This window comes from Anomalospiza imberbis, chromosome 9, assembly GCF_031753505.1.
Source record: "Anomalospiza imberbis isolate Cuckoo-Finch-1a 21T00152 chromosome 9, ASM3175350v1, whole genome shotgun sequence".
Taxonomy (NCBI): Eukaryota; Metazoa; Chordata; class Aves; order Passeriformes; family Viduidae; genus Anomalospiza; species Anomalospiza imberbis.
In genome coordinates this window covers 16,901,204-16,921,185 of record NC_089689.1, presented here as the reverse complement: position 1 = coordinate 16,921,185, position 19,982 = coordinate 16,901,204, and the positions used below count along the sequence as shown (strand labels likewise).

At 38.4% G+C, this 19,982-nt stretch overlaps 1 protein-coding gene across 2 annotated transcripts in view; it reads right to left on the bottom strand.

The window, feature by feature from the left end:
• The window catches only part of COL24A1 (collagen type XXIV alpha 1 chain), a 155,693-nt gene that overhangs the window by 20,745 nt on the left and 114,966 nt on the right, over nucleotides 1–19,982 (bottom strand). For both annotated transcript variants that reach the window (XM_068199882.1, XM_068199883.1), the window contains 16 exons: nucleotides 19,825–19,878; nucleotides 14,385–14,438; nucleotides 14,079–14,123; nucleotides 13,919–13,963; nucleotides 12,777–12,830; nucleotides 9,859–9,912; nucleotides 8,827–8,880; nucleotides 8,556–8,609; nucleotides 7,256–7,309; nucleotides 6,577–6,684; nucleotides 4,998–5,051; nucleotides 4,433–4,540; nucleotides 3,432–3,485; nucleotides 2,605–2,658; nucleotides 1,261–1,317; nucleotides 252–305 (listed from right to left, as the gene is read on the bottom strand). In XM_068199882.1, coding sequence (XP_068055983.1) covers nucleotides 252–305; nucleotides 1,261–1,317; nucleotides 2,605–2,658; nucleotides 3,432–3,485; nucleotides 4,433–4,540; nucleotides 4,998–5,051; nucleotides 6,577–6,684; nucleotides 7,256–7,309; nucleotides 8,556–8,609; nucleotides 8,827–8,880; nucleotides 9,859–9,912; nucleotides 12,777–12,830; nucleotides 13,919–13,963; nucleotides 14,079–14,123; nucleotides 14,385–14,438; nucleotides 19,825–19,878 — 957 coding nt within the window. The remainder of the gene's footprint in view (nucleotides 1–251; nucleotides 306–1,260; nucleotides 1,318–2,604; nucleotides 2,659–3,431; nucleotides 3,486–4,432; nucleotides 4,541–4,997; nucleotides 5,052–6,576; nucleotides 6,685–7,255; nucleotides 7,310–8,555; nucleotides 8,610–8,826; nucleotides 8,881–9,858; nucleotides 9,913–12,776; nucleotides 12,831–13,918; nucleotides 13,964–14,078; nucleotides 14,124–14,384; nucleotides 14,439–19,824; nucleotides 19,879–19,982) is intronic.

Below are 19,982 nucleotides of genomic sequence, written 5' to 3'. Positions count from 1 at the left end.
TGTCTACTTCATCTTAATTTCCTCCCATCAGGTATTTATACACACTAAGGTCACTGGAGTCTTCTCCAGCTGAGGAGCTGCAGCTCCCATGTCCCTGAAGGAGAGATGCTCCAAATCGTTCCAGGAGTGCCTCAGTGCAGTGAGGGACCAGCACGGGCATCCCTGCACACTTGTGAAGGAGGATGACACTGCTGCTGCATTACTCCACATGTCATGCTCAAATAAAAAGAATAAAACCCAAAAAGTATTACCTTGTAGCCCTCATCACCAGCTTCTCCTCTATCTCCACGTTCACCACTTTGACCCTAGAGAGCAAATCAAGGAGCAAAATGTAACAGCTGAACTGAATATAATGCTGCAGTGAAATATGAACAGAAAGCTGAGATTTCTCTTAAACTAACCCCTGAGAGGGAACAGAGGAATACAAACATAAAGGGTAGCTTGACTAAAGGAATAAACATGATTTTTTTCTAAACAGAATGCATTGCAGTCAGACAGTAGCCACAGTCCAAAATTTTTTATAACTGAAGACTAGAAGCTGAAAGATAAATATTACATGATGCTTAATGAAACAGGAGGGAGGACTGACCTCAGTGGAACTTCTCCAGATTTATACTTTTTTTTTAGTATATATATATATATATACACACACACATATAATATATATATGAGAATTTAAAATCTGAATGGATAAATGAAGTGGCTCTGGTTTCAAGACATGCAAGGAAAACTCTCTTATGGCTTCCATAAGACAGCCTATTAAAAATTGTATTATTTTCTGAAATGACTTCCTGTACTCAAAATCTGCCTTAATTTTGAAGTTTGTCCAAATAATTTTGACAGGTTCATAAATGCTGCAGAGAGACACTCCACATATTAATTTAGTACAAAAATGGTTACAAAATGCAGTTCTCTAAATCAGCTGAATTAATTTGCAGTGACAATGAAATAAGTCAAAACATATTTTTGATTAGTAAAGCAATTAAGTATAACTTGGGGTAAACAGAGAGGGTAAAATTATGTTCTAAAATGTGCTGATCTAAACACAGACTAATGGCATTAGTGCAATTAAATAGAGGGCACAGATTTTTAACGAGGAAAGAGCACGCAACAGCATTTTCAGACAGAGATTACTCATTAAAGGACCATCATTCTATATTGTGGTACTGATTCCCGAGACACTGATATAAAGCTTCGGAAATAAATGCATTTGCTCTTGTCTTGAGATGCACTAGTATAATTTTTTTGAGAAAGACCTACTGGTTCACCTATGGGCCCAGGTAGTCCAGGGACTGTATTGTCTTCACCTGGGTAACCCTAAACCAAAGAGAAGTATTAAAAAATGTTAACTTGGAAGTTCAACCTCATCTATCATGCACATAAGTTCAAATGCTAACAGAAAGCAGAGAAGACGTTGTATAGATGCTAAAAGTTAATATGATGCTTATGGTTTAATATAATGGATATGGTAACTCCATTTTAACATTCACCTAAATGTCCCTAAGACATTAAGGACTAAAAAAACCTAAATATTTGCTTTATTCTCAAAGGCAGCAATAAGAAAAAAAAAATAACTGAACAATATTCATGTCATTGTGTCTTTATTTAATGAAAAAAGGATAAACAGGATATTTGACAAGGGGAAAAAAGATAATTTCTTCCACTATTTTGAGAAATACACTTAATGAAAAGAAAAACATGAGGACAGAAGACTCCAACATTAAGTCTGAAGCCAATTAAAATTTAAATATTAAATAACTGCCATCCAAGTTCATAAACAAAATATTATCTCTTCCAGATGATACCTAGCAATAGTAATGCAAAGAGAATCACATTTTAAGTATGATTAAGGACTTCTACATTGCATCAAAGTGTTTTTTCAGAAGTGATCCAGCAACCTAAACCTAGCTGTCAACAAATCAGTTTTCAGTTATTGTTTCTTAAATCATATCAAAACCTATTTATAACATCAACCACCAAATGCCTATTCACAGTATTTATTGGAAAACTGGCTCCAGGCTGTAGCTCTGTGTCAAGGACAACTCCAGTCTTCATGAAGTGAATCCATGTACCTGCCTTCTTGGGGTCACACAGGTTTCAGTGAGCATACAAATCTGTTTTCAGGATTTGAGACTTGAGAGAAAAACAATAAATTTGACACTAAAATAGCAGTATGAGGCCACATCCTGTCCCTAACATTTTATATTAACCACAGACATTTGTCCATCGTAGCTGGACTTACAGGCAAATCTGTGGGTGTACTTACAGGCTCAGAGTTAAGTAAATATTTAGCTGGTTCTGCACTGATTATTTTTGTCAGCAGTGCTCACTAAGGGCAGTGGTGCAGTCTGACACAATAGGCTGTGTTCTGTACAATGGGTACCTTGTGTTTTAAAACCTCAAACATTTTAACAGTATAATTTTGGGCTCCAGCTCTGAATGATCCATTTCCTCACTTTGCATTTCTTTTCCTAGTCTTTGACAATACTAACAAATACTGCAAATGGTGGCTTTTGCTGCTTGCTGTGGAAAACAGTGGGCGTGCAGTAACATTTCCTCCCTTTATAATTTCATAAAACAGATCAGTAAAACCCATGTTCATACCTTTTCTCCTTTGGGGCCTGGGGGCCCTGAGGGCCCTGGTGGACCCTGGTGACCCTAAAGAAGCAAACCATACACAAATTATTTTAAAACAAACAATTAAAGAAATAGCTAATTCCAAAATTTCTTTTAGCTACTTGCTACATTTCTTTTTCTGCTTGAAAATTATTCTAAATCATGTTATGACAACAAAATCAATGGCAGAAAATGGACTGTGTGCAGGAAAAGCTCTATGCACGTTGGGAAACGACATGTTCTGATAGGGATTAATGCAGGCGATGGGAGCTGGGCTGGTTCTTGCTTCAAGGTTAGGGTCAGTGATGGGTGTTTTAGTTTGGAAGAGAGACTGGACAGTCTTTGTAAGATGATGACTCAATCCATCTATGATGATTTTCACAGCTGTTTTTCAGTGAAAGCCACAGCATCTTTATGCCCTTCAACCAACCTCATTCAATCAGTTTCTGTTACTTTAATGGAAACTACATGGCCAGACAGTAAGCAGAGGTGGTGGTGTTTGCTGAACTCTCTTTATAATGAATAGGTGTAGAAGTTTTAGAGGAACTTTATTCAGAAGGGGTGAGATACATTGATAAATAACAGTTTAAAGTTCGTGGTAAAACCCCCCTGTGAGCAAACTAACAAAAACCAGGCATCCTTGCTTAAGGCTAACATTTCTGAGTAGGCAAACACACCATATAAACATACATGAGTATCTGACTGTCCTGAAAATATTTGTGTAGTCTAGATACAGATTCCTATGATATTTGAAATTAGAGTACCACAGACTTACTTTGGGATGTATGTGTACGTGAATTCAGTAAAAAACATACCCCATAACCTGGAATTCCTGGCTCTCCTTCAGGTCCCATTCCTCCTAGATGTCCCTGTTAAATGCAGTAATCAGTGATAGAGAAACAAGCTCCTTTGTAAAGTGGTACAACAATGCTTACTATATTAAGTAAGCACTTAGAAAAATCTTGAAATATTGACATTTGACCGTGGACAACTTTCTTGTAGGTCATACTTAATTTATTAAAGAATACTGGGCTTTTCATTCTTCTGTGGAAAAAATGGTCAATGTTTTGAGTCCTAACATTAGAGTCTTTGTGCATAATTAAATAAAAAAGATCTGAGCTTTGAGAGGTGAGGAAGATCTCTCTTTATAAGTGCTAGTATGCCAAGGGAAGCAGGGGATGGTCATCACCTCAGAAAGTTGACTCCTTCTCTTGAAAATATTGGCCATTAGATAGTAAACTTTGCTTCAGTACATCATGTGCTCAGGAGCACACTGCTGCATTCAGTGGCCACAGGATTGGACTGAGACAGGCACGTTGCCTCTCTAGTGTGGAGCCTGGATGCTTCTGTGCCTCTGTCACACAGTATGGGGAAGCTTGGGGAGCTTACTGTGAAAGGAGCTAAAAGTTAACGGAATAGACTTAATTCACTTAACTTTGGACCAGATTCCTATTTGATAGGAGCAGTAGCCTTCATCTGAAGCGCTTTGTTTCAGCCATGGCTAAGGCTGATGGTATGTGATAGCAAACCCTTTGTTTTTGTTCTTGGAACTGGAAAGATATAAACCTTTATATAGAAAAAGAGGTTCCGAAGTAATTAGAAAAAAATAAACACCCATAGCAGTGAGGTTATATGTGGAGTGTGAGACATGAGTGTTCCGTGGTATGCTCTGCCATCCCACTTCCCTAATTGTCAGATGACCAAAAGTTTGAGGTGGCTCCTTCCAGATCCATGTCCCAGGTTTCTGTCTGGAAAGGTGAACAGGTCTCATTCTGATGCTGAAAGACCTCTGTAAGTAAGCATCTTTGGTACTAACCATGGGACCTCGAGTTCCTCTTGCACCTTTAGGACCACTTTTTCCAGGTTGGCCAGAATCACCAGCAGGTCCAGTTTCTCCTGGAGGGCCAAGCTGCCCCTTTTCCCCCTGTTGGTATTAATGTATTAAAAATACTAAGAGATTGACATGAAGTTTCAAAATGCAGTTGATGCTTAATCAAAATGTGTAACAGCATAATTTAATAGGTATGACATTGACTGTAAGTTATTTACTGCAGTTATTAGAATGTCTGAGCCCAGAACTCTGCAGTAAAAGAGGCTCTGCTAAAGCCTTCCCATTATGTTTTTGTTTTCTTTTAGCCAAAGCTTAAAGCAGAAACTGTTCTGACTTGCAAAACCACATCTTGATACAAATTTAAATTCCCTAAGACCTTGAATGTTATTGATTGCAGAATGATGACAATTCTAATTGCTATGGCTAACAAGTAAAAAATTGGCTTGAAGCATGACACAAAACAGGGATAGTTTTGGTTCAATAGAATTCTGTAATGTAAATTTGACTTTCAGATAAAAGGAAGGGAACAGGGGAAGATGAAAAATACTACCTTCTTTCCTAAACGGCCCCGCTGACCTGGATTTCCTGGTGTTCCTTCAGGGCCCTATAGATTTATTAGGGATAGAAAAAACAATGATTGAGAAAGGCTTGGAAACATGTTTAACCTCTGCTCCAAAGTGCATAACTAAGTGGGCTTTGGTAAACCAGAGAGGTGGGAGGAAAAATATCATTAACTGTGTCTTTAAGCAAATTAGTAGGGCTGTCTCAAGTTATAGCATAAACAAGTGAGAAAGTCTCAGGGATTATTTATCAAAGTAGTGGAAATGCACTGCAAATAAGGGAGGAAAAAAACATTAAATCTTGTCCACATAGAAATTATTACTTTACAGATTTGTGAAGTTTATTCATTGCTTTGTAAGCTACTGTTTAAGGAAAATGTAATATTACTCTCACCTCCAATGAAACACTCAGACAATGGGCTATAGGAAAATTATTTTCATGTTTAGACTAGGATATTATGATCTATCTGCATCCCTAGAATGAGGTCAAACCAAAACTGTGATGTGTACACTCCCAGATGCCAGAGAGGATGAGTGGAGAAGGCAGGAGCTCTACAGCTGCCTTTGGAACATGTAGAACAAAAACGTGAAAAATCCTTCCTTAACCACATCCTCCCAAAAATCGAATTGCCAGACCTGCCTGCCTCACTGAGGCACAGAAGCACTGCTGGCATTGATTATTGTACACAAGTATAATTACATAAAATATAGGTATGCCAGGGTTGAGCTGTTTTACAATAATTTCAACATATGATACTTTCAATGTTCCCCAAAACTACCAATTCAAAAATAGAGAGTCAAAGAAACAAAACTTGTTCTGCAGGACACTAAGGGTGCCAACAACCAAAAGAACACTTTTTTCTTTCCCTAGAAAAGTAGTTCACAGTGAAGAACCCAGGACTAAAGACAGCAGAATGTAGCACTGATGCTCAGAGGACAGAGTGGACAGTGCTCCCAGCCGTGAACAGCTGGAGTTCCAACCAATGTTTTGTCAGACCCCACCATCACACAAGAGCTACACAGGAGGCAGCCAGAGGACTGCAAATGAAAACATGATGATTTTTGGTACGGGAAGCTGGTCTGATTTAAAGCTACAATACTTGCTTTGGAAACTCCAAAATTAGTTCTCATGAAGAAGTTGCATACAATTTCATGGATGGATTTTAGTCGCTAGGAGTGATACCAGAACAAATAGGCAAACTGACCTAACAATGTTGCCTGTGAGTTCTAATACTATCTATTGTCTACTATTTGATCAGTGTATGCTCGATGCCATATTGTTTGGAGAAGACAGATCGGAAGTGAGAGGCTCCAGGCTGTGTGGTACATGTGTCTGGATGACAGGTGGTGAGGAATCACTATTTGTCAAGAGGTCCCATATTTAAGATAGGAAAAGCATTTGTCTCCTCTCTCTACCAATCCTGAACCACGTTGGAAGCTTATTTAAATATGGTCATCTCTAATTACATAGAAAACCAGAAAAATCAAAAATAAAGGAAGAAAGAAAAATTAACTTTGCTTACTAAAAGCAAACGAGCAAGAAGTCCATTTCAACCAGAAAACACTTACAGGAATACCCATTAGGCCGGGTTCACCAGGGGGCCCAGCAATTCCTGGTAATCCCATCTCTCCTTTTTCACCGCCTTCTCCAACAAGTCCCTGGTCTCCAGGGTCTCCCTAAAACACAGTAAAAAAAAACCAAAAATCCCTTAGTCAACCTGCTGCTACAGAATTACTTGTTCATAAGAAAAGGGAATTCTGAATCTCTGAGTTTTAAAAAAAGCACACTAAAACTGATGTGAATCTTACCAGTCAAATTCAGATCAGGCTCTAAGTTAGGGTAAAGCCCTTTCTATCCCATTCCTACACTCCTACAGCCACATTTTTCCTCATCCACCACCACCAAGTATCTGAGGTTGTTCCCTATGACATCTGCTGTCTTGGCACCTCCCACAGCACTGATTCTAATTTAGGGAGCAGAGCAGCCTTGGGCTTGCTTTCTCCAGCACTTTAGTCACCACAGACAAAAGCTGCACTCAGGTAAAGCTTGCCTTTCTTTGGCAAGCCATTCAGCTTTGCAGCCCTTGCAAGCTAGATATGTATCCAAAAGATACAGAAAAGCCTGTACTTTACAGGACCTCCGATGCTAAGTGCATTCAACTGGGCTCAGTTGATCTGGTGCTGATCTAGGAGATTTGGGGCCTTAGGCTAATTAGAGTACTTTACCTGCTACAAAAACTTAACGTACCTTTGGGCCATCTTTTCCTTGAACACCATCTTCTCCTGGAGGCCCTGGTTCACCCTTATAGAAAGAAACAGTTGAAAACAAAGTCATTGCCTATATTTCTTGACTCATACTAGTTTTATACATGTTTATTATCTTTTGGACAACTTTTATGTTGCTGTTGCAGTTTATTTATCTTCAGTGTCACAGCCCATGAATATCCAATGCAAGAAAACATAGAAGATGATCAGCATTAGAAAAATAAGGCAATACTATGCCCATATAACCCTGGAGATTTAGACAGTGGCATTGAGATTTTGTTTGGAATCAGAGTATATAACATGCAATTACAGTAACCTCAAAAATATACCTGCTCTGTCCTGAAACTTCCATGTTTATGTGGATAACTACTATATTGGTATGTTTACAGACTTACTGTAGTGCCATTTACCATTAGAAATATTTCAACATTATAATCACAGAATCACACAGAATCATCAAGGTTGAAAGAAAGCTTCAAGTCCATCTAGTCCAACCATCAGCCCAGCACCACCATAATCACATTCCCAAGTGCCACACCCAGATGCCTCACAAACACTTCAAGAGACTGTGACTCCACCACCTCCCATGGCAATTTATTCCAATGCCTAATCACTCTTCTAGTGAAAATTTTACTTGTAATCTGAAGGTTCCAATCTGAACCTCTCCTGGTACAACTTAAGGCCATCCATTCTACCACTTGTTAGCTGGCAGAAGAGACTGACCCCCACCTCACTACAGCTTCCCTTCTGTTGTTGTAGAGAGAAAGGAGCCTCCTTTTCCTCAGGTTAAACAACCCCTGCTCTCTCAACTGCTTCTCAAAATCTGTGCTTCAGCAGCTCCGTTGCCCTTCTCTGGACATGCTCCAGCACCTCAATTTTGAAATGAGACCCAGAACTGGACACAAAGCTCAAGGTGCACCTTCGCCAGTGCCAAGAAGAAGGAAAAATTCACTGCCCTGCTCCTGCTGGCCACACTATTTCTGACACAGGCCAGGATGCCATTGGGCTTCTTGGCCACCTAGGCACAGCTGGTTCATGTTCAGATGGTGCTGACCAGCACCTCCAAGTCCCTTTCTATTGAGCAGCTCTCAAGCCACCCTTCCCCAGTCAATACTCTTTTTACCTTGCTACAATATTACACTGGTTTTTTTCTTCTTTTAAAAAGGAGGCTATCAGAAAATAGCTTCTTATTGATTTCTTCTGCTAAATTAAGATTTCTCAACCTGTACTTCATTCATAACATACTTTTCTGTTGTGGAAGAAGATTTGCATCCATAGCTTACCCTCAAACCTTGGTCACCTGGCTCTCCAGCCTTCCCAGCAGGTCCAATGTCTCCCTGGGATATCACAAGGAAAATCATCGGATTTTAAAGGACAATATTCATAACAATGACAGGGTTTACAGCTGATGGAGTCATCATGACAATAACAGTATTTCTTAATGATCTGTTTCCTGTATCACTCTCTACTTGGCTAATGATTCAGATCTCTCTGATTTGCTTTTATGAGAATTTGAAAATATAAACATCTTAAGAGAATAATTTCAACATTTACCTTTGTGCCTGGTTCCCCCTGCAGACCAGGTTCTCCTTCAGGGCCAGGAGGTCCCTGCATGGTACAAGAGCTACTGTTACATGATCACTAGTAATAATTTTGCAACAACTAAATAAAACACCCAAAACTGAAGCAGAAGAATGGCCTGAGACATTGGGAAAGATGAAAGGCTGAAAAATCAAATATAGACAACATAGTTTTTTCTAGAGCCAAACAGAAAAAAGAAGGGTATAGAAAGAGTTCAGGAAATGCAGTGTGGGTCAGGAACATATTGAAGACTCAGCAGTACCCCTAAGCCTGTGCCTTCCACCATAAATTACTGCTGAGCAAGCATCTATCTTCTGTAAATCTGACTGACAACTTCAGCTCTGTTTAGGCTTGGAGTCAAGTAGACACAGCCTTTGGAGAACTAAACACTTTTTGAAGGCCTCAGCCCTTAATGAGTTGATGATATCGGACTGCTTTTTGTAAAGTTTACACATAAACCTTATCTTAGTAGTTAGTCAGAAGTCTGGATTTTGGGTGACTGAGGAAGAGCATTTCTTTGAATAAGCCAAATCCCTACTGCTCTAAGTGAGCTCATCCCTCAGGTACTTCATTACAAATGTGGCTAATACATTCTGTCACATTTCTCTCAATGAAATATTAAAAATAAAGCAAATAGCAGAAGCAGAAGTAAGCAAGAAGGCTGTCTACAGATGCTTTCCTATATCTACAAATTGAAAGAACATATGATTAATGGTGTTTTACTTCTAACTGCAAGGAGAACAGTGCTTTAAAAAATTGTTTGCTCAATTAAACATTCACCTTCTATGGCATATGTCAGGATTATATGCTCAAAGACAGTGCTTACAACAGAACAAGCTACTTATTTTAGACATTTTTTGGTAACAGCTTTAGGTAAGAGTCTCTCAGTAGCTTATGATATTTAAGTCACCTGCAGGCAACAAAAATTTTTTTGTAAACATATTGTCCAGACTTTGTCAGTTGTTTGAGTACTTGTATTTGCTATATAAGTAATTAAAATCTCACCTCAAAACCCATTTCTCCAATGGGACCAGCATCCCCTGGTTGGCCTTTTGGACCCTGGCATGAAACAAAATTTTGGATGCATCATTCAATTAGCATTAAATTACATTGTAGAGTGTTCTGTTTGTCTCTTCACAACTCTTCCAACTGGAATAGAGAAATGTATTTCATTGTCTTTCCTCCTGAATCCAACAGTGTACCCAAGTCCCACGATGGCATACAGTACCAACCTTGATGCACTGAAATAACAGATCTCAAATAATAGCACAGATGTCTTTTCCTTTAGATCAAAAATAAATTATTATCTGAACTAAGCTCTTCGCTTGACTAGCTGAGACTTTGTTTAATTAAGGTTTGTTAGACTGTCTGGTTTGCTTTGTGGAAAAGCCTATAGTCTGGTATGGAATGAACTGAAAACACCTACTTCACCATGGACAGAACAGTCACTGATGCATAACAGGCTAAAGGCTGGAGCCTTCTTAGTAATATTAATAACTATACCATAAGCATTTTATGATAAGCCTTACACGTAAGTAGTAAATTTACTGCTGTAACACCCAGGGACCATTTCCCAAAGTGGCATGTTCAAATTCTCTGCACATGTAAGATCTGAGCTCACAGAGCAGGATTTCTGTGCTGGGGAGCAGAAGCTGCCTGTAACAGCTTACTGATTCTACAGCCACCGTGAACGTATGTCTGTACAAATCGGCTCTCTGCATATAACCAATCTTTGAACTTCAAGGAAGTTGATATCTCTTTATCCCTTTGGGACTTATCTGTGTCTAAACACATTCTAAATTCAAAACATTTTCTTGATCTACAATTCTCATGTAGAAGAAAGATGCTGCTTGTATTTATGACAGAAGACTTTTAAACAAATATTTGTCCTGTTTTGCTTCCTTTTACAGACTGCATATGGTTTTGCTCCTCCTGATGACCTGTGAATATTCTCTTCCCTTGTAAAAACAATGTAAATTGTATATTACTGACAGAATTCTGGCAGGTGCATATATTTTACCTTTTATCTTCATTTAAATATGAACAACTAAAACTGCAGTTACTTCCCTTTGACAATTCACTTCATCCTAAATTAAGTGAATTGATTTTCATTTGCAAAAACTCCATGACATTCCACTAGGCAAGTGTCACAAAGCTTCAGTTTGCTTCACAAATCAAGTATTTCTTCATATTACCATGGAGATAAGGCTGCTGGACTGGTAATGCATCTTTCTCCCGAGACTTTCAGAAGCCAAAATTTTATAGCAGTATGGGGACTCCTTTTAACCATTAACAGCAGGTAACTTGCAAAGGATTTTACTGAAATGTCTGACAAGTAGATAAAGTTTGAGTGCAATTTAGATCAATTCCGTTAATACAAATAGTTCTAATTGCTCATATTTCTCTGCTCCTCCACCAACAATTAGGGCTTTTCTGCTCTGTGCTGAACTAGTGACAGGGCCAGAAAACCTCAGCAGCTGGCTTTCACATAGTGACCAGCTGACAGAGGATGAAATCAAGCTGCTTGGATAGACAGCTAAAAAAAAGGGCCACGCGTTTTGTTGTGCAACATCTTCTGCAATTTTATCACTTCTTTCTAGCTCTGCAGACCATCTTCTGAAGACATTTTACTCTTCAGCACTTGATAGAAAAGGTACCCTATTCACAGGGTTTTTCTTCTGAGAGTGAACATGTAGTTTCTATGATGATGAGCACAAGAGAAATGTAGGCTGCTCAAGAGTAGACCACTTAGATTAGGTAAGGCAGACAGGCATGCTATTGATATGAAAATTCAGACTTGGACAGAAAATGGCAGGAATTTGACATATAAACCTTTCATTGTAAGCCTCTCAGATGTTGCAACATGAAGATAAGATATAATAAATGAAAGATATGAAGTAACAGGAATCCAGTGATAACTATTGGAAAACCACATTTTCTGTGAATTATTTTGCCATTCCTACAGGTTGGGAGCTCAAGTTAAGTATGCAAGTCTATCCTAAAGAAATTTTGTTGGTGTTTTTCTAGCCCTCAAAATGTGCAATTATTTTCTGTAAGCATGGATTAGTAGAAATAATATTATTAAAAAATACTAAATACGAATAACACTAAAATTAATATAATTTTTGTCAACACTTCACTTTTGAGATTTAAATTAACTATATGCAATTTACTGTGCAAAATTACTTTCCAGAAGCAATGCAAACACACAATTTTGGACAACTCTGTTAGATTTCTGCACCAGAAAATGGAAGCCTTCTCCCAAATTCTACTTAGACAGCATATATTCTTTTACTGTATTAACATAATCTGATCTACCCCCAGAGATGGTGCTGCAATACTATTCCTGTCATAGCTATATCTTGCAGTTCAGTGCATATATTTGCTGCAGGTTCTGCCCGATCTTCTGTAACTATATTAGCCACATGAAAGTGAGCATGGCTTTGACACAGTAACAAGAATCCATCCAGCAGAGGAATGTCTGAGGTTTATTATAGCAGTCTCTTCTTGAAAATTTAACCTGCCAAATAGATGTGGTCCCTGTGCTCCTGAACAACAATCCTAATATTTGCCTAAAAAACCACTACTTAAGTATTGCCACATACATTTATATAATACATAACACAGATACCTACCTCAATGTGGTGTAAAGCCACATTATATTGTGGTCTATGTTCTGTTATGCTCTCTTATGTTGTGCACCCCTTACTACAGAGCTTCCCAATAAAATTAACAGGTCTCTATGAACAAGTTACACTAAGCAAGGGAGGCAGACTCCAGCTCTGCAGTTTTGGAGCAATTGCCCCACAATTCCTACCTAACCACAGCTGGCAATACTGGATCTTAGTAAAATGGAGCTTGAGTTGTCAGGGAGCTTGTATAATACATGGAAAAACTTTGAACAGGCATAAGGATCAACTTACTGGCTCTCCCACTGGTCCTCTGTCTCCTGTGGCTCCTGGAGGCCCAAGCAAACCCTGGAAGATTAAAATAAAATAAAAAAATCACTGGAAAGAAGCTCCTTCATATTCTGAGCACAGCTAATTCCTCTCTTGTTTTTGCTCACACAGTAACTAACACAGAAACACCCATGAAGTATGTGCAGCCTTTTTTCTGGTTGACATGCACTGACATATCACTGGCTTCTGTAGCAGGTGAAGGAGTCCTGAATAAGTCCTTCCTCAGTTTCTTTTACTTACAAATGAATCTTAGCTGAACCACCATTTACCAGTTCATTGTAACTCTCCTTAGATCCATGTGCTGCTTGTATGTCCAAACTGCCCTAGGGGCTGTATTTTAGATAATCGGGAAGGTTCACAGCACACTCTTCTCTCTGCTCAACCTTTCTCATAGCATTTCTATTTCACACTGTATTCTAGAAATTGTGGCTGTAGGAGGTAGATCAGTATCCTGTACTTTACAATAAATGTGCTATTACACATAATTTCAGCCTAATGAGGTTTTGCTTCATTCATTTCTGTGTATATAAATACATCTAAAAGTTCTAGTGAATGAAGAGGAAATGAAAACCCTTTGTGTCAAACGTGAGAGGCAACAAGCTCCTAAATCTGAGCAGAAAAGGCAAGAGAAGTATGGTGACAATCAACATTTTGAGTTTCAACTGCAGTACAAAATCACCACCATTACTGCATTGTTTTTTCCTGCTTCTCTCTTTGTTGAAAATGCAGCACAATTTGGAATGACTGATAACCTGCTTTGTGAAAGAAGGCTTAAATAGAACACATTAGATTTCCATTCAAAAAAGCACTAAAAGAAGGAATTTTCTCCTAAAAATTATATTCATTTAATACATTTCTACATTTATTCCTACACTGATAACACACACCTACCCCAAATTCTATCAAAGAATTATTGCTCTATGTCACAAAGACTTTCATCCTTCAAACTGCACTTCTGTCCCTGGTTCTTTGTACGAATAAATGCAAACTGTCAGAGTTTTCCAGCTGCTCTGAAGTAGATAAACTTCCTTATAACCAAGTGTCAAACAAAATATGGGATTTTCTGGATTTTTTTTGGTAGAAGTACTAGTGAATTTCATACTCACAAGTGCACCCTGTTCTCCTCTTTCTCCTGGATTTCCAGCTTTACCCTGGTTAAAGAGAAATATCAAAAGACATTGCTGGCTTCAAGTAATTTCCAAACACAGCTCAGAAATCAGAGTTACTGTGTCAATGTTTACCACAAAGACTGGCTCCAATACTTACAATGAGCCCAGGAACTCCTTTCTTTCCTGGGTCACCTCTCTCTCCCTGATAAATAACAAACAATGTGTAAATTCTACATACATTTGCTTGATAAGCTGCATGCAGTTACTGTGAGTTTAAATGCTGGGTAACTACAGAAAATGCCTCAAAGTACCTGGAAAAGGCAGATTTTTGCAAATCTCTTGGATTAAATGGAATTCTCTGGCTTCTGCCATGATGGGCTGGAGGGTTTTTTTGTTTGTTTACTTCTATTTGTTATGGTCTACCTCAGTGTTTTATATAGTACTGAGCAATGCAAACACTCACCTTAATACCTTCTGTTCCCAGTTCTCCTGGAGGACCATCGAGACCTCTTGGCCCCTGAATATTGAACAAGTGATTTGGAATACTAATTATGTATTATTTTTGCTTGTCATTTAAGGAGATGTTACATAAGCTTTAGGAGAGGGGAAACATTTTGTTAACAAGAAAACCAATTTTCATTGTGCGTCAAGTGTGAAATAAAGCTTCAAAGAATAAAATAAATTTCTGGTTTGTTGAAATATGAACTTAAGAAGAAAGATTTTTTTTAAAGTATGTAAACAAAACATTCAGTGTCTCAATTGGAGCCAGATGGCAGGCTGATATTTTCTGCTCTTTTTTTAATCCATCTTGTACTCATGCAACAGACATGAACTTAGAGAGATTTAGATGATCACTGTATATACAGAGTGCTTGCTTTTGAGCACATTTTAAGATGTATAATCAAAAATTAATCTTGCTAGTAAGGCTCTAAAAAAAAGCAGATAAAATTCTTCCACTTGTAAATCAGTTTGATGCAAGATTAGAAGAAATTTATAATTGTGAACTATTGTGCTCTATTGTTAGACTAAAATGTCTTTGTAAATTAATCTTTTTAAGCAATAGATTAAAAAAAGATAACCTGTTATATTATTGTAGCATAATATAGCAAATACCTATTGACAAGACGTTCAGAGTTTTATTATCTAAATCCATTAGCTTACACACAAATGAAAAATCCTTAAATATGTCATGAGCAAAATGGAATATAATATTTTACCCATGCTGACTTAGGAAGTTATTTCCATAATTCTAAAAACCATGACTGTTTAGATATGGAACATTAAATTAAAACCAGTTAATAAGAACTTAAAACTAATGACCACTTCAAAGGAAGAGCTAGATAAGTATCAAGACAGGCTCTTTACAGCTGTGTACATTGGGAGGATGAGACATAACAGCTTTCCTAGTGGCATTTGGGCTGGGCTGGCATCAGAAGGAGTTAGTACACTACTATGGCAGTGACTGGAGGAAAACAATCTCTATTTCTATGGTGAATTTCTGAGTTGTAGAGAACCTTACATCTTGGGTCATGGTTTATAGTGAAGGGCATCCAATCATGACTGATTTTCAATCATAAGACTGTTCTAAATGATAATAATAGGGGCTTGTAAAATGACATTGTTGGAAGCACATCTGAGTTAATTTAGTTTAGTTTCCTTCCAAAAATATCTGTGACTTCCATATCTCTCTTGAATATTTTGAGAAAAAACATACCAGAATTTGTTCTCTCTGACTGATCAATATCAAAACCTCTCTTGGAGCATGTGGTTAGAGCCCATCCATTTTTCTCTGGAGCAAAAGTGAAAATGGCTGACTGGTAAGACAGGAACAGTGTGTATCAGAATCATTTAGGCTTTTCTCCTGAAATGAAAACCCCTCAGGACAGGCCTTTCCTGTGAGCTGATATATAACTACTATATAACTAAACTCTGTCAAAGCCAGAAATATCCCATGAGAACTCATCTGTCATCATTTCAGCACTGCTACTTCTGGCCAGCACAAAGGAACACAGAAGTCATAGGAAAAGGAAAAAGGGCAGGCAGGGAGAGCTGTATAAAATACTTTATAGTTTGGGACATAGCTTTTGTGAGGCAATCCTTGGGCTAGTCTGGCCACCTTTTTTGTTTTGGTGTAAGCCAGGACTGAGCAATTACAGGCATTTTTTTGGCGCTGGAGAGGAAAAGAGACTACAGAAGACAACACTGAACAGCCACATGGCACTCAATGTGAAAGGTCCCAAACCAAACAATACTGAAGTCTACAGAATAAAATCTGTGACTTCAGTGCCATGAGAGGAAACAAAACACTAGTGGTGGTTTCAAAGGTGAAGGAGGCTTTTATAAAAACATTTACATTGGAACTCATGCTAAGATTATGCAATTGGGTAACTCAATTGTTGAATTACTATAAAGCACAATTCAAAAGAAAGCTAAACCTCTTGATCAAATTAATTTCAGGTTACTGCTCTTCACTTTTTTTCTGTAACTGCTATCTGTAACACAGATACCAGTTGTGATGAAAATTCGAGGCAGATTTAGCAGGTTTATTGTTCCCTGATCTGAAATGTCTCAAAGAACAGGAGGAGAAGGGACAAGAAGAAACTGAGATGGAGTGAGGACAGGTCATTCAGCTGTGGGGGTAGACAGGAGAGAAGCTCAAGACCTGTGGAGGAACCACTACAGCAACACAAGGAAGGGAGAAATTGAGAGTGTAAAGTTAAGCAATTGCAGGATAGTTTTAGATTTTCTCAGACTTTTTAGATATGTGACCTGTCATTTCTCTTTGTGCATTCTCCACAGGACTGACCAGAGGATAGAATCTCAAGATTAAATATTCAAGGAAGAAAAAGGACATGTTTCCATTTTATAGATTGGTGTAATAAGGAATTGCCTTCTAGGTTTTATCTTATATCATTAAAAATTACCAGGTAATTTCTTTCAACACTTCTGAAATAATTTAAATCATAAAGAGGATCATAGCTTGCAGTTTGAGAAACAGGACAGCACAAGATTCTGGCACTCACACAGATCTCCATTTCAATGGAGTTCACCTTGGCAGTCCATGACAACTGATCTGATCACTAATAGTTAAGCAAAAAAGTCTACCTTTTAAAACACCATCCTTCTACTATATAACTTTGAATTGAAAGCAAAGTAACAGAAAGCAACATGATCCTCTGGGCCATGCTTTCCTCTAGCCAGCCACAGAACAAAGGGCAGGAATCCAAGGGAAAGGCAACTTAATATCCTGACAAAAGCACACAATAACATTCCTATAGATAGTATGGTGTGACTCCCTATTGGCACAGATAAATTGGATTTTACAATTTCTTACTATAGCTAGTACAGAATGAGAGATATACTTGATTTGCCTGCTGTTATTTAAATTAGGTTGCAAGACAGCTGGGGAGTGAGGCTGCCAAATAATTGCTACTGCTTTTTTCTTTGGCATGGGTTCAGCTCTGTTTCTAAAATGGAACATTCTACATTGAAAACTCTAGGATGATAATCTGAGAAAAAGTTCACGTAAGAAGGTAAAAAGCACAAATTGACTATTTTTATTCTTTCTTGTCCTGTATCTCAAATACCAGAAGAGCAGAAATAACAGAAGCAGAATATATAGCTACTTCTCTTTTTTGGTGGCTGACATGGAATATTAGAAAACTACATCAATTTACTTTCACTTCCTTCAAACAATTAGGAGAGATAAACATTCAGCTATCAATGTACCACCAAGAACACTGGACACTTGTTTCACAAGTACCCACAATTTGCTAAATTCCATATTCCCTGCTATAAGAAACATGAAAGATCTCACTCATTAAAATAAAGCACAGAGGTCCTCAGGCAGTTGAGGTTCTTCATGCCAGTACAGATACCACTAAACCAGGGAGAACCCTGCTGGCTGCTAGAGACATGAGCTGCTGCTGCCTGACCCTAAATTTACAGCAGTTCACTGTGTCATTTATCTGCATTTTCAAATCAAAATTTCATGATCTGCATTCCAGGAAAGTAAGAGCAGAAAAATTACTTCTTTTGAGCTTTAAAATACCAAATGCCAATCTGAAGAATACTAAATGCCAAGAATTTTAGCACCTCTTAGGTCTCACTTATGAAATGAATCTAATGATACAGAATCTCTTCCTCTCAAACTAGGAGTTACAGTTGTATTAGTCCAAGATTACGGTATGAAGTGAAAGCTGTCTCTGACGTTGTAGTTTACTTCACACTTTAGCAAACAAAGACCATGAAAGATCATGCAACAACGACTTCATGGCTGCTTACACTGCCAGGCTTCCAGACTAATGCATTTCTTCCCTCTGGTCATGGAAATAAATTCTTTCTCCTACATGTTGATACTCTCACCCTCAGTGTCATTCTGCCATTGAAATATCTACAAAATGGTGCTCTCCCTCTGGGATTAATACTAAAAAATAAAGTGTAATAAACCTTCCACATGATTCTAGCCAAGTGCATCAAGTCCCAGGCATGAGCTGAGGAAGCTCTGTGCTAGTGCTGTGCTCAGTGGCATATTCTCTGAAATCCCCCAAGGGTGAGATACTCCACAGACTTTTAGACAGCCTGCCTTCAGCTGGCCAGAGCTCCTGGGTGTACTGGAGAGTGAACAGCTGGAGACTCTCAGACAGAAGTAAGCTGCTGGGTAATCTGGATGCAAAACCATTGCTCAAAGGTCCAGAATTTATGAAGAGAAGGAATTCTATTCTGTGACAGTGCACAAGTGGAGGGTCAGTGCTTCTAAGGCTTCTCACAGATTCCAGCTGTGAAGACAGGATACATTCTTGTTTCCATACACAATGAAGGCAAATTTCCATATGCTTCCACTTAACTTCTGTATCTGACTGTGGTATGCATTTTCTGAGGCCTTCCACACAGAGCTCTGGGCTCTGACACTTCTCTTTCTGAATCCAGAGATGACAAACCCCAGGTTCCAGGGCACCTCAGATATTTTCCTTATGTAAGATTCCACTTTTGGTCTGATATTTTGATATATATTTTGAGATAAAATTCCCAGTGCCTCAGGGGGAGTTTGTTCTCAGAGTCTGAGGACCTGGGTCTGTTCTGAGACCCTCTTTCATGAGACATTCCCAGTCATGCTGGGTAGAGGCAAAGGCATAAAGCACAATTCCAAAACTGGACTTCCACAGAGCTTGGGATATTTGGGATTTATTTTGAGTGATCTTTAATTATAAGCACTGTACTCCATGATGTGCTGCCAAAATCACAGAGACATAGTTATCAGGATTAAATGGAGCTGTGAAGACACACCGGTCCAGCCACTGGTATGAGCTGTACAAGTCTCTTAGGAATCATGGATATGCTGTCAAACTGGGAGGTAAGGTGAGAGACACTTCACTAACGTGGGCTTTGGATCAGTGTTTTGTATACACTGAGAAATGCTTTCCATTTCTCTGATAAAAGTGAAATGGAAATGACAATCTAAGCAGTGCAGGTTCAAGGTTCTAGCCCACAGTATCTTCTGATTACACTTCCTCCTACCTCAAAACTGTGTTGGAGAGATTTTGATTGTATTTCCAAAGAACTAAACGCAGGTAAAGAAAATTGTCCTTGAAGCATTGAAATAGTCCAGTGGTAGTTATAAAAGACAACTTTTGCATGTTTATGTGTACAGAAAACAGTCAAGTGGTCATCTTGGTTCTAGTTTTTCTCTCAGCTGAAACCAATGGCAAAGCCCATTTCACTGTGAGGAGAAATGATGATTCATATTGTTTCCTACATGGAAATACAAGTATAATCTGATTTCAGTACCAACGAGTTCAGTCCAGAGGACAAAGGGAGCAGCTGTAAATGGGTTATATTTCAGATTCATATTTGCAATACACTGCTCTCTGCTCTAAGTTACATGAAGAAGCATTAGTACTTACTCTTCTTCCCTTAGGTCCCTGTGGCCCTGATGGTCCTCGAGCCCCTGAAGGTCCCTACATGTCAAACAAACTTATTATTCATTGTCTTCTAAACAAAGAGTCCTGAAAATTACAAGTTTAGGCACCTTGAGCAGCAATCAATGCAAGAAAAGCAAATC